Source organism: Ranitomeya variabilis, chromosome 5, assembly GCF_051348905.1.
Source record: "Ranitomeya variabilis isolate aRanVar5 chromosome 5, aRanVar5.hap1, whole genome shotgun sequence".
Lineage (NCBI taxonomy): Eukaryota > Metazoa > Chordata > Amphibia > Anura > Dendrobatidae > Ranitomeya > Ranitomeya variabilis.
In genome coordinates this window covers 182,925,361-182,940,797 of record NC_135236.1, presented here as the reverse complement: position 1 = coordinate 182,940,797, position 15,437 = coordinate 182,925,361, and the positions used below count along the sequence as shown (strand labels likewise).

General features: G+C 44.1%; 1 protein-coding gene across 1 annotated transcript in view; it reads left to right on the top strand.

Annotated features, from left to right (window-relative positions):
• TMC3 (transmembrane channel like 3) overlaps nt 1–15,437 on the top strand; it is a 187,880-nt gene that overhangs the window by 127,600 nt on the left and 44,843 nt on the right. The window contains exon 13 of the mRNA XM_077262725.1: nt 8,517–8,861. Within this exon, the coding sequence (XP_077118840.1) occupies nt 8,517–8,861 (345 nt within the window). The remainder of the gene's footprint in view (nt 1–8,516; nt 8,862–15,437) is intronic.

The window sequence follows — 15,437 nt, the reverse complement described above, 5'->3', positions numbered from 1 at the left end:
GACATTGACCTTATGTGTCTTTTTTCAAGGAATGTTTTCACAGTTTTTGCTCTATGGCAGGATTCATTATCACCTTGAAAAATTATTTCATCATCCCCAAACATCCTTTCAATTGATGGGATGAGAAAAGTGTCCAAAATATCAACATAAACTTGTGCATTTATTGAAGATGTATTGACAGCCATCTCCCCAGTGCCTTTACCTGACATGCAGTCCTGTCATGATTCTCAATGGCGAGAGAACATAGCCCAGCATATATGAGAACTAGCTCTTGGAAGATGGAAACTATACTGACCATGAACTAAACCTGCCGCACAACTAGAAGTGGCCGGGTAGCATGCCTACGTTTTTTTATCCCTAGATGCCCAGCGCCAGCCGGAGAACTACCTAATCCTAGCAGAGGAAAAGACAGTCCTGGCTCACCTCTAGAGAAATTTTCCCAAAAGGCAGACAGAGGCCCCCACATATATTGGCGGTGATTTAAGATGAAATGACAAACGTAGTATGAAAATAGGTTTAGCAAAATCGAGGTCCGCTTACTAGATAGCATGAAGACAGAAAGGGCACTTTCATGGTCAGCAGAAAACCCTATCAAAACACCATCCAGAAACTACTTTAAGACTCCAGCATCAACCCACAACACCAGAGTGGCAATTTCCGCTCACAAGAGCTTTCCAGACACAGTAACGAAACAGCAGCTGTGAACAGGAACAAAATGCAAAAACACACAAGGACAAAAGTCCAACTTAGCTGGGAGTTGTCTAGTAGCAGGAACATGCACAGAAAGGCTACTGATTACATTGTTGACCGGCATGAAACTGACAGAGGAGCAAGGTTATATAGCGACTCCCACATCCTGATAGGAGCAGGTGAACAGAGGGGATGATGCACACAAGTTAAATTCCACAAGTGGCCACCGGGGGAGCCCAGAATCCAATTTCACAACAGTACCCCCCCCTCAAGGAGGGGGCACCGAACCCTCACCAGAACCACCAGGGCGATCAGGATGAGCCCTATGAAAGGCACGGACAAGATCGGAGGCATGAACATCAGAGGCAGTGACCCAAGAATTATCCTCCTGACCGTATCCCTTCCATTTGACCAGATACTGGAGTTTCCGTCTGGAAACACGAGAGTCCAAGATCTTTTCCACAACGTACTCCAACTCACCCTCAACCAACACCGGAGCAGGAGGCTCAACGGAAGGCACAGCTGGTACCTCATACCTGCGCAACAATGACCGATGAAAAACATTATGAATCGAAAAGGATGCAGGGAGGTCCAAACGGAAGGACACAGGGTTAAGAATCTCCAATATCTTGTACGGGCCGATGAACCGAGGCTTAAACTTAGGAGAAGAAACCCTCATAGGGACAAAACGAGAAGACAACCACACCAAGTCCCCAACACAAAGCCGAGGACCAACACGACGACGGCGGTTGGCAAAAAGCTGAGTCTTCTCCTGGGACAACTTCAAATTGTCCACCACCTGCCCCCAAATCTGATGCAACCTCTCCACCACAGCATCCACTCCAGGACAATCCGAAGATTCCACTTGACCGGAGGAAAATCGAGGATGAAACCCCGAATTACAGAAAAACGGGGACACCAAGGTGGCAGAGCTGGCCCGATTATTGAGGGCGAACTCCGCCAAAGGCAAAAAAGCAACCCAATCATCCTGATCCGCAGACACAAAACACCTCAAATATGTCTCCAAGGTCTGATTAGTCCGCTCGGTCTGGCCATTAGTCTGAGGATGGAAAGCAGACGAAAAAGACAAATCTATGCCCATCCTAGCACAGAATGCCCGCCAAAATCTAGACACGAATTGGGTCCCTCTGTCAGAAACGATATTCTCCGGAATACCATGCAAACGAACAACATTTTGAAAAAACAGAGGAACCAACTCGGAAGAAGAAGGCAACTTAGGCAAGGGAACCAGATGGACCATCTTAGAGAAACGGTCACACACCACCCAGATGACAGACATCTTCTGAGAAACAGGCAGATCCGAAATAAAATCCATCGAGATGTGCGTCCAAGGCCTCTTCGGGATAGGCAAGGGTAACAACAATCCACTAGCCCGAGAACAACAAGGCTTGGCCCGAGCACAAACGTCACAAGACTGCACAAAGCCTCGCACATCTCGTGACAGGGAAGGCCACCAGAAGGACCTTGCCACCAAATCCCTGGTACCAAAGATTCCAGGATGACCTGCCAACGCAGAAGAATGAACCTCAGAGATGACTCTACTGGTCCAATCATCAGGAACAAACAGTCTACCAGGTGGGCAACGATCAGGTCTATCCGCCTGAAACTCCTGCAAGGCCCGCCGCAGGTCTGGAGAAACGGCAGACAATATCACTAAATCTTTAAGGATACCTGTGGGCTCAGAATTACCAGGGGAGTCAGGCTCAAAACTCCTAGAAAGGGCATCCGCCTTAACATTCTTAGAACCCGGTAGGTAAGACACCACAAAATTAAACCGAGAGAAAAACAACGACCAGCGCGCTTGTCTAGGATTCAGGCGCCTGGCAGACTCAAGGTAAATTAAATTTTTGTGGTCAGTCAATACCACCACCTGATGTCTGGCCCCCTCAAGCCAGTGACGCCACTCCTCAAAAGCCCACTTCATGGCCAAAAGCTCCCGATTCCCAATATCATAATTCCGCTCGGCGGGCGAAAATTTACGGGAAAAAAAAGCACAAGGTCTCATCACGGAGCAGTCGGAACTTCTCTGCGACAACACCGCCCCAGCTCCGATTTCAGAAGCGTCGACCTCAACCTGAAAAGGAAGAGCAACATCAGGCTGACGCAACACTGGGGCGGAAGAAAAGCGGCGCTTGAGCTCCCGAAAGGCCTCCACAGCATCAGGGGACCAATCAGCAACATCAGCACCCTTCTTAGTCAAATCAGTCAATGGTTTTACAACATCAGAAAAACCAGCAATAAATCGACGATAAAAGTTAGCAAAGCCCAAAAATTTCTGAAGACTCTTAAGAGAAGAGGGTTGCGTCCAATCACCAATAGCCTGAACCTTGACAGGATCCATCTCGATGGAAGAGGGGGAAAAAATGTATCCCAAGAAGGAAATCTTCTGAACCCCAAAAACACACTTAGAACCCTTCACACACAAGGAATTAGACCGCAAAACCTGAAAAACCCTCCTGACCTGCTGGACATGAGAGTCCCAGTCATCCGAAAAAATCAGAATATCATCCAGATACACAATCATAAATTTATCCAAATAATCGCGGAAAATGTCATGCATAAAGGACTGGAAGACTGAAGGGGCATTTGAAAGACCAAAAGGCATCACCAAATACTCAAAATGGCCCTCGGGCGTATTAAATGCGGTTTTCCACTCATCCCCCTGCTTGATTCGCACCAAATTATACGCCCCACGGAGATCAATCTTAGAGAACCACTTGGCCCCCTTTATACGAGCAAACAAATCAGTAAGCAGTGGTAACGGATATTGATATTTAACCGTGATTTTATTCAAAAGTCGATAATCAATACACGGCCTCAAAGAGCCGTCTTTCTTAGACACAAAGAAAAAACCGGCTCCTAAGGGAGATGACGAAGGACGAATATGTCCCTTTTCCAAGGACTCCTTTATATATTCTCGCATAGCAGCGTGTTCAGGCACAGACAGATTAAATAAACGACCCTTAGGGTATTTACTACCCGGGATCAAGTCTATGGCACAATCGCACTCCCGGTGCGGAGGTAGTGAACCAACCTTGGGTTCTTCAAAAACGTCACGAAAGTCAGACAAGAATTCAGGAATCTCAGAGGGAATAGATGATGAAATGGAAACCAAAAGTACGTCCCCATGAGTTCCTTTACATCCCCAGCTTAACACAGACATAGCTCTCCAGTCGAGGACTGGGTTATGAGATTGCAGCCATGGCAATCCCAGCACCAAAACATCATGTAGATTATACAGCACCAGAAAGCGAATAACCTCCTGGTGATCCGGATTAACACGCATAGTCACTTGTGTCCAGTATTGTGGTTTATTACTAGCCAATGGGGTGGAGTCAATCCCTTTCAGAGGTATCGGAGCCTCCAATGGCTCCAAATCATACCCACAGCGTTTGGCAAAGGACCAATCCATAAGGTGTTCCGGCGGTATGGGGAAGCATCGAGCAGGGAGGGGGCTCCCTGCGTGCTTCCCTGAGACCCCCGGAGCAACGCGATGTGATCGCATTGCTCCAAGGGTCTCTTACCTCCTCCTCCCTTCAGCAGTCCCATATCCAAAATGGCTGAGGGGGGCCTTCCGGGTCCTGCAGGGAGGTGGCTTACCAGCGCAGGCTCAGAGCAAGCGCTGGTAAGCCTGCAGGAGTGCACGTCAGATCGCTGATGTGACACAGTGCACAGCAAAGTGTCAGATCAGCGATCTTACACTATAACATGATGCCCCCCCTGGGGCAATGTTATAGTGTAAAAAAAATAATATTCACATGTGTAAAAAAAAAATTTAAAAAATTCCTAAAAAAGAAAATATATATATTGTTCCTATAAATACATTTCTTTATCCAAATAAAAAAAAACAATAAAAGTACACATATTTAGTATCGCAGCATCCGTAACGACCCGACCTATAAAATTGCCCCACTAGTTAACCCCTTCAGTGAACACCGTAAAAAAAAAAAAAAAAAAAAGGCAAATAACAAAGCTTTATTATCATTCTGCCAAACAAAAAGTAGAATAACACGCAATGAAAAAGACAGATATAAATAACCATGGTACCGCTGAAAACGTCATCTTGTCCTGCAAAAAACGAGCTGCCACACAGCATCATCAGCGGAAAAAATAAAAAAGTTATAGTCCTCAGGATAAAGCGATGCAAAAATAATTATTTTTCTATAAAATAGTTTTTATCGTATAAAAGCGCCAAAACATAAAAAAATGATAGAAAGGAGGTATCGCTGTAATTGTACTGACCCAAAGAAAAAAACTGCTTTATCCATTTTACCAAACACGGAACGGTATAAATGCCTCCCCCAAAAGAAATTCATGAATAGCTGGTTTTTGGTCATTCTACCTCACAAAAATCGGAATAAAAAGTGATCAAAAAATGTCACGTGCCCGAAAATGTTACCAATAAAAACATCAACTCGTCCCGCAAAAAGCAAGACCTCACATGACTCTGTGGACCAAAATATGGAATAATTATAGCTTTCAAAATATGGTAACGCAAAAAATATTTTTTGCAATAAAAAGCGTCTTTCAGTGTGTGACGGCTGCCAATCATAAAAATCCGCTAAAAAACCCGCTATAAAAGTAAATCAAACCCCCCTTCATCACCTCCTTAGTTAGGGAAAAATTAAAAAATTAAAAAAATGTATTTATTTCCATTTTCCCATTAGGGTTAGGGTTAGGGCTAGGGTTAAAGTTAGGGTTAGGGCTCGGGTTAGGGTTAGGGCTAGGGTTAGGGCTAGGGTTAGGGTTGGGGTTAGAGTTAAGGCTACAGATAAGGTTGGGGCTAGAGTTAGGGTTGGGGCTAAAGTTAGGGTTAAGGTGTGGATTACTTTTACGGTTGGGAATAGGGTTGGGATTAGGGTTAGGGATGTGTCAGGGTTAGGGGTGTGGTTAGGGCTACCGTTGGGATTAGGGTTAGGGATGTGTTTGGATTAGGGTTTCAGTAATAATTGGGGGGTTTCCACTTTTTAGGCACATCAGGGGCTCTCCAAACGTGACATGGCGTCCGATCTCAATTCCAGCCAATTCTGTGTTGAAAAAGTAAAACAGTGCTCCTTCCCTTCCGAGCTCTCCCGTGCACCCAAACAGGGGTTTACCCCAACATATGGGGTATCAGCGTACTCAGGTCACATTGGACAACAACTTTTTGGGTCCAATTTCTCCTGTTACCCTTGGGAAAATACAAAACTGGGGGCTAAAAAATAATTTTTGTGGAAAAAAAAATTTTCATGGCTCTGCGTTATAAACTGTAGTGAAACACTTGGGGGTTCAAAGTTCTCACAACACATCTAGATAAGTTCCCTGGGGGGTCTAGTTTCCAATATGGGGTCACTTGTGGGGGTTTCTACTGTTTAGGTACATTAGGGACTCTGCAAACGCAATGTGACGCCTGCAGACCATTCCATCTAAGTCTGCATTCCAAATGATGCTCCTTCCCTTCCGAGCTCTGCCATGCGCTCAAACGGTGGTCCCTCCCCACATATGGGGTATCCGCGTACTCAGGACAAATTGTACAACATCTTTTAGTGTCCAATTTCTTCTCTTACCCTTGGGAAAATAAAAAATTGGGGGCAAAAAGATCATTTTTGTGAAAAAAAAGGATTTTTTATTTTTACGGCTCTGCATTATAAACTTCTGTGAAGCACTTGGTGGGTCAAAGTGCTCACCACACATCTAGTTAAGTTCCTTAGGGGGTCTACTTTCCAAAATGGTGTCACTTGTGGGGGATTTCAATGTTTAGGCACATCAATGGCTCTCCAAATGCAACATGGCGTCCCATCTCAATTCCTGTCAATTTTGCATTGAAAAGTCAAACGGCGCTCCTTCCTTTCCGAACTCTCCCATGCGCCCAAACAGTGGGTTACCCCCACATATGGGGTATCAGCGTACTCAGGACAAATTGTACAACAACTTTTGTGGTCCAATTTCTTCTCTTACCCTTGGGAAAATAAAAAATTGGGGAAGAAAAATCATTTTTGTGAAAAAATATGATTTTTTATGTTTACGGCTCTGCATTATAAACTTCTGTGAATCACTTAATGGGTCAAAGTGGTCACCACACATCAATAGGTATGTTCCTTAGGGAGTCTACTTTCCAAAATGTTGTCACTTGTGGGGGGTTTCAATGTTTAGACACATCAGGGGCTCTCCAAACGTAACATGGCGTCCCATCTCAATTTCAGTCAATTTTGCATTGAAAAGTCAAATGGCGCTCCTTCGCTTCCGAGCTCCGCCATGCACCCAAACAGTGGTTTACCCCCACATATGGGGTATCGGCGTACTCAGGACAAATTGTACAACAATTTTTGGGGTCCATATTCTCCTGTTACCCTTGGTAAAATAAAACAAATTGGAGCTGAAATAATTTTTTTGTGAAAAAAAGTTAAATGTTAATTTTTATTTAAACATTCCAAAAATTCCCGTGAAACACCTGAAGGGTTAATAAACTTCTTGAATGTGGTTTTGAGCACCTTCAGGGGTGTAGTTTTTAGAATGGTGTCACACTTGGTTATTTTCTATCATACAGACCACTCAAAATGACTTCAAATGAGATGTGGTCCCTAAAAAAAAGGTGTTGTAAAAATGAGAAATTGCTGGTCAACTTTTAACCCTTATAACTCCCCAACAAAAAAAATGTTGGTTCCAAAATTGTGCTGATGTAAAGTAGACATGTGGGAAATGTTACTTATTAAGTATATTGTGTGACATATCTCTGTGATTTAATTGCATAAAAATTCAAATTTGGAAAATTGCGAAATTTTCAAAATTTTTGCCAAATTTCCATTTTTTTTCACAAATAAACGCAGGTAATATCAAAGAAATTTTACCACTATCATGAAGTACAATATGTGACGAGAAAACAGTGTCAGAATCACCGGGATCCATTGAAGCATTTCAGAGTTATAACCTCATAAAGGGACAGTGGTCAGAATTGTAAAAATTGGCCTGGTCATTAACGTGCAAACCACCCTTGGGGGTAAAGGGGTTAAAGCCAGAAAGTTGCCATTTAAAATGACTTTAGTTTTGTGCCATGTCTGTGATCTGCTTTTGTTCTACAAAATTAAACAACTGAATGAACATCCTCCAAGGCCGGTGGTACTATATTTTTTTCCAGGAGTTGTACTTACCTTCCGTGCCAGCACTCCCGTTCCTATAACAAAACTGAATACAGGGATCACCATAAAATGGAAATTATTTTATTGAAACATACACCACAGAAGTATAAAAATATTTAAAAAGTAAAACATGCCATGAAGAAACACAATTAGCCTGAAATAAGGCTGAGACACCCATGTCTATCGAAACCAACCATCAAAATAGACTTATCAGATCAAATAACAATATAATATAAATAGAATTTGCATGTGTTGTCAACAATCTGTGCCCAAAAAATGAAACTAGGTAAAGTCAGCAAATACATTTTAATACAAAGTTAGTATCAGTAAAGGCTAACAATATATATTCCCATCAATATGTACTGACAAAGATTAAAAACCAGCAGTTTCACAAATCTGCCTAAATATGGAACAAACCAAACTTGAACAATCCCTCATACACCACTCCTGGCCCCGATAAAATAAAAAAGCTTATGCTTAGGGCCAGTGCTGTTCCATCGGCTTCGGAACTCGTGTTCAAGGGGCTGTCATGTGGTTGTTATAACATACCTGGCACCCAATCAGGGCTGGCATCACTGGCCTCACCTTTGGACAAATCAAACATCAGAAGGAAGGACTGGCACAGACAGTGACACCAGCACTGATTGGGCACCAGGCTCATGTGTCATAACAACCACATGAGAGCCCCAGGAACGAGAGTATCGACACCTCTGTAATAGTACTGACACAGGAGATGAGTATAAGCTTTTTTATTTTATTGGATCCAAGCGTTTTCATGTATTTTTTCACGTTTTGTTTCAGAATACCAATAATGACACATTCAGAGACGCTGCCCCTCTCTATGCTACTGCAGTAGTCACTGTGTTTTCTACCACAACTCCTGCTATTGGAATGGACACAAACTCTACACTTCTTCTAGAATTTGAGCAGAACATGACAAAACCGTTGGCACTTATTGACAACCAGACAACACTGTCTATTATACCAACCATCCGACCACATAAGAATGAATGTTGGGAAACCTATGTAGGACAGGTGAGTTAATAACAGTGGTACATGGTAAATGACTTATGTACAATAGGCAAAATGTAGTTAAAGGCTACAACAAAGGCAGGATGTTATGTGAGAAAGATACCTGCACAGTTTGTGGATACCCATGAAATACATGTATTGTGTTCAATCCGGATCCTGGGCAATCCACTCCACTGATCACGGATTAAGCTTGCAAGGTATCAATCAACTTTGTTTGATGTGAAGAAAAAGGGTTTTCCAAATCAGCAAAGTCAATTAAAAGCAAACCTTTTTTTTTATTTTGACTTCATTAAAATAGTGGCATGGGCATATCAAATACTGACGAGTCTCAAATCTAGCTGACTCTAGCTGACTATAATCGAAGATATATATATATATATATATATATATATATATATATATATATATATATACACTGCTCAAAAAAACTAAAGGGAACACTTAAACAACAGAATATAACTCCAAGTAAGTCCAACTTCTGTGAAATCAAACTGTCCACATAGGAAGTTGGATCGCCCCCAGTAGGGTAGTGGGGTACTCGGAGCCAGGCCCTTCGGTTCTCAAGGAGGATGTCACGGTGGCTGACCCGGTCCGTGGCCCTAGGGACGTCCGTTTTAAAAGGGGAAGTGTTCGTGAAGCCACCTGTGATATTCGGTCAGGGTGACCGACGCTGCTTAGGGGTCCGCTGGGGTGATGTTATGGCAGCTTGATGGTATACCTTCCCACAGGTGAAGTGTATACCCAGGGCTTCCCAGAGTGTAGATGGTGTGAGGCGCAGTGAATAATGAGGACACAAGGTTGCAGTCTCTTTACCTTAACTGAAGGCTTCAGTGTCCTCAGTCCAGGGCACCGGATCACAGGGTAGGCAGGGTCCGGCCGGTCTGAAGGCAAATCCAGAGTCCCCTTGTCCAGGTGGAATTCAATAGTCTTCCTATGCGCACAGTAACACAGTAGGTCCTCACTTGCATAAGCTCTAATAAGGTCCTCACTGTTATTACTCCTCTCTCTGTTCCCCGTGGTCGGATAGAACAAAACCCGTATGACTGATGGCCTGAGGCTTGTTTATAGGGACCCTAGAGATGCCCCGACCCCCACAAGTTGCCACCGTGTCTTCTTAGGTATTAAGGTCGGGCAGCCAACTTGTAATTGACTGTCCTGCCGGTCTCTGGACCAAGGCTTGGAGATGGTTGCTCCCTCGGTGTTCCGGCCACCGGCTTCGCGCCTCAGAAGGAGGCAGCCTATTACAGGGCAGAACTCCTTCAGGTGTTATCTCCTTGTGCTGTGACTTCGTTTCTCACTCACTGCAAAACAGTTCTCTTCTATATCTCTTTCTTTGGATGCTGCCGCACGTGGGGCAGGCGCAGCTCCGTGGACCCTCGTCCTCCTCAGAGCATAGTCTGGATCTGTCTGGAACTCCCTCCAGCCAGCTTGGTCTGGAGACCTTTCTCTCTCAGTCTCCAGCCAGGAACTCTACTCCCTAACTTTCCCTCCAACTACCAGTTTTACCTAACTGTGAGTCGTGGCCTAGTAGATAGAACCTTTGCTCCCCCTGGTGGCTGGAGTGTGAAGTGTGTTGTGTGTGGTTGTGATACCTGAACACAAGATCTGCTTTATTGCCTTCAGACGTAATATCGCTCCCCTGGTGGAAGAACAACATTACTGCAACGACCAGGACTCTGGGGCACTGCAGAAGCAACACTGTTTGACAATCAATTTCACATGCTGTTGTGCAAATGGAAAAGACAACAAATGGAAATTATTGGCAATTGTCAAGACACACTCAATAAAGGAATGGTTCTGCAGGTGGGGACCACATACAACATCTCAGCACCAATGCTTTCTGGCTGATGTTTTGGTCACTTTTGAATGTTGTTTGTGCTTTCACACTCGTGGTAGCATGAGACAGACTCTACAACCCATACAAATGGCTCAGGTAGTGCAGCTCATCCAGGATGGCACATCAATGCGAGCTGTGGCAAGAAGGTTTGCTTTGTCTGTCAGTGTAGTCTCCAGAGGCTGGAGATGCTACCAGGAGACAAGATAGTACTACAGGAGACAAGGAGGGGGCTGTAGAAGGGCAACAACCCAGCAACAGGACCGCTACCTCAGCCTTTTTGCAAGGAGGAGCACTGCTAGAGCATGTGTCTGAACAAACGGTTAGAAACCGACTCCATGAGGATCGTCTGAGTGGCCGACGTCCACAGATGGGGGTTGTGCTCACAGTCCAACATCATGCAGGACGCTTGGCATTTGCAACAGACAGAACATCAGGATTGGCAAATTCGCCACTGGTGCCCTGTGCTCTTCACAGATGAATGCAGGTTCACACTGAGCACATGTGACAGAGTCTGTAGACACCGTGGAGAGCGATCTGCTGCCTGCAACATACTTCAGCATGACCGGTTTGGCAGTGGGTCAGTAATGGTGTGAGCTGGCATTGCCAGACCTCATGTGGCTGGAGTGTGTCAGCAGTTCATGCAAGATGACGCCATTAAAGCTATGGACCCATTCCCCAGACCTGAATCCGATTGAACGCTTCTGGGACATCATGTCTCGCACCATCCAACAATGTCACATTGCACCACAGACTGTCCAGGAGTTGGCGGATGCTTTAGTCCAAGTCTGGGAGGAGATCCCTCAGGAGACAATCCGCTGCCTCATCAGGAGCATGCCCAGGCATTGTAGGGAGGTCATACAGGCACGTGGAGGCCACACACACTACTGAGCATCATTTCCTTGTCTTGAGGCATTTCCACTGAAGTTGGATCAGCCTCTAACTTCATTTTCCACTTTGATTTTGAGCATCATTCCAACTCCAGACCTCCGTGGGATTTTAGTTGTGATTCAGTTGATCAATTTTAGCTTTTATTGTTCTAAACATATTACACTATGTAAGATTTACAACTGGAATATTTCATTCAGTGATATCTAGGATGTGGGATTTTAGTGTTCCCTTTATTTTTTGGAGCAGTGTATATATATTTATATATATATATATATATATATATATATATATATATATATATATATATATATATATATATATATATATATATACAGTGAAGAGCAAAAGGGTAACAATGTTTTGAACTTTTGACTTTCAGGCTCCATATCTCACTATCCACTCCTACTTTAATTGTGAGACTACCATGATGTTATAAACAACCATCTTCTTGCAACTATTTAGCATACAATTAGTTATGCAGATTCTTGCCATGTCACTGCATTGCTAGTGTTTTGCTCCTGATGGTGTAAAAATATTTTTCTTCCTGAATACTACAAATTACAACCTGTTCTCACATTCCATAATACCTTATTGTATTATTAGGTTGATTTAAAAATGAAAGGTCACTGGCTTGAATCGAGGAGCAGCCATGAAGACGATTTGCCAAGAAAAGAGAAACAGCATCATCCAGCTCATCTGTAGTGGTCTCTTGCCAAGAAAATAGCCAAACTGCATCATGTGAGTGCCATGACAGTTGGAAGAATACGAAATAAAGTTCGTTCATCCATTTAGAAGCCAAAAGGTGGACATCCAGGCAAAGTATCGGCTCATCCCAAGGTCTATTAGTTCTAGTTAGAGATGAGTGAATTCGCTCAGGTTCCCTCTTATTCGGCAAGCTATAGCACTTGCCGAATAAGCTGCAGAGGGAACCCAGCTTCCTGCATCCCGCTGGCTGATCAGCTGATCGGCACCGCAGCTGCATGTGTCGCGGCTGTGTCACAGTCACGACACATGCATGGAGGGCCTAACAAACAGGCTCTCCACTGAGACTGTGACACAGCCGCGACACATGCAGCTGCGGTGCCGATCAGCTGATCAGCTGGCGCGATCCAGGAAGCTGGGTTCCCTCTGCAGCTTATTTGGCAAGCGCTATAGCTTGCCGAATAAGAGGGAACCCAAGCAAATTCGCTCATCTCTAATTCTTGCGTGACAAACATGGCAGTGGATGTGGCTCATATACTTTGCAATAGTGAGATTACAGATGTCAAGCCAAGCATCATGTGACGCACATTATAAAAATCTGTAATGGTGACCTAAAAAAGGTGAAGAAGCCTCAATTTCAATATTGTCATAAGAAGCGTCAGTTCCAGTTTGCAAGCAAGTACGAAAAGTGGACATTTAAAGATTTTAAATGGGTGATTTGGAGCAATGACACAAAATTCAATAGACTAGGCTCTGATAGGTGCAAACGAGTCTGAAAGAAACAAGGGAAAAAGGGGCTAATGGATTAAGAAATTGAAGGAAATGTCAAATTTGGTGGAGGAAGCCTTTTGTTATGGGGTTGTTTCGCAGCCAAAGGCATTGGATACTTGACCAGGATTGATGGTGATCTTAATGCTGAGCTATATGTGAGTATCCCGCAAGAGGAGTTACTTTGTACACTCATGTACTATGGGTGTGAAAACGACAGCATAGTGTTCCAACAGTACAACAACACAAAGCATACGTCGAGATTGGCAAAGAAATAGTTCAATGACAATGAAATAGAAGTGCTCGAATGGCTACCACAGTCTCCAGACCTCAACTCAATCAAATACTTGTGGGTAGAATTGAAGAAAAAACGTATACATACCCAAGTGAGTCAACCAGTATGCACCATCTTTGGGAACTTGTAAAAGAGACTTGAGATCAAATTTTGGTCGACACATGTTTGAATCTGAGCATGCCCTGAAGGATTTAGGCAGTGTTGAAAGCCAACGGTAGATTTACAAAATGCTAACGAAATAATACAAATTAAAATTTAGATCTGTAGGAGCAAAGCATTAACAATGCAGTGACATGACAAGAATTTGCACAACTAATCATATGCTAAATAGTTGCAAGTCAAATTTAAATACGAGATATCTAAGGTGATTGTCTATAAAATGATGGCAGACTCAAGTTCTAAGCAAAAATGGATAATGAAACATCGAGCCTGAAAGTCAAAAGTTCTAAACATTGTTACCCTTTTGCTCTTCACTGTATATTGTGGTATGGCGAGTGGCCATGTGGTTAATGGGCGGTATGTATCACATGGGTGGGTGGACCTCTGATGGAAGCCTGGGATTATTTTGCTCAGCAGATCTACTGCTGAATGTTACATTGGGAAAGCTTCAAGGTGACTTGGAGAGATGGGTGGGTCCAGTCACCTACATACCCCACCCAAGATGGAGTCTGTGTGTTTTGTGCACGGGCAGAGCTGCTAGGGTGAGCCAGAGGGAGGACGCCTCTGAGGATAAGAGGTATCTGGGAACCTGTGCGGTCATCATGGACAGTTAACGAACACTAATTCGTCTTAGGCACACCAAGGCTCAGTGAGGACCGTGGGTACTGTAGAGCCGAACGATTGCAGGACGGTGCACGGGTGCTGCATGTTATCAAGTACCTGAGACTCGGTTTATGGTGTGTACTAATAAGCCAAATGTACTGTTTAACCCTAAGTGTCCCAGAGTATGCCTCAATGACCAGCCAATTGAGTACTCCCCATCCACAGAGAGTGGAGAAATATTACTATATATATATATATATATATATATATATATATATATATATATATATATATATATATATATACACTGCTCCAAAAAATAAAGGGAACACTAAAATCCCACTTCCTAGATATCACTGAATGAATTATTCCAGTTGTAAATCTTTATTCATTACATAGTGGAATGTGTTGAGAACAATAAAACCTAAAAATGATCAATGTAAATCACAACTAATATCCCACGGAGGTCTGGAGTTGGAATGATGCTCTAAATCGAAGTGGAAAATCAAGTTACAGGCTGATCCAACTTCAGTGGAAATGCCTCAAGACAAGGAAATGATGCTCAGTAGTGTGTGTGGCCTCCACGTGCCTGTATGACCTCCCTACAATGCCTGGGCATGCTCCTGATGAGGCGGTGGATGATCTCCTGAGGGATCTCCTCCAAGACCTGGACTAAAGCATCCGCCAACTCCTGGACAGTCTGTGGTGCAACGTGACGTTGGTGGATGGTGCGAGACATGATGTCTCAGATGTGTTCAATCGGATTCAGGTCTGGGGAACGGGTGGGCCAGTCCATAGCTTCAATGCCTTCATCTTGCAAGAACTGCTGACACACTTCAGCCACATGAGGTCTGGCATTGTCCTGCATTAGGAGGAACCAGGGCCAACTGCACCAGCATATGGTCTCACAAGGGGTCTGAGGATCTCAGCTCGGTACCTAATGGCAGTCAGGCTACCTCTGGTGAGCACATGAAGGGCTGTGCGGCCCTCCATAGAAATGGCAGCTCACACCATTACTGGCCAACTGCCAAACAGGTCGTGCTGAAGGATGTTGTAGGCAGTAGATCGCTCTCCATGGCGTCTCCAGGCTCTGTCATGTCTGTCACACGTGCTCAGTGTGAACCTGCTTTCATCGCCAGTGGCGAATTTGCCAATCCTGGTGCTCTGTGGTAAATGCCAAGCCTTCTGCATGGTGTTGAGCTGTGAGCACAACCCCCATCTGTGGACGTCAGGCACTCAGACCATCCTCATGGAGTCAGTTTCTAAACATTTGTGCAGACACATGCACATTTGTGGCCTGCTGGAGGTCATTTTGCAGGGCTCTGGC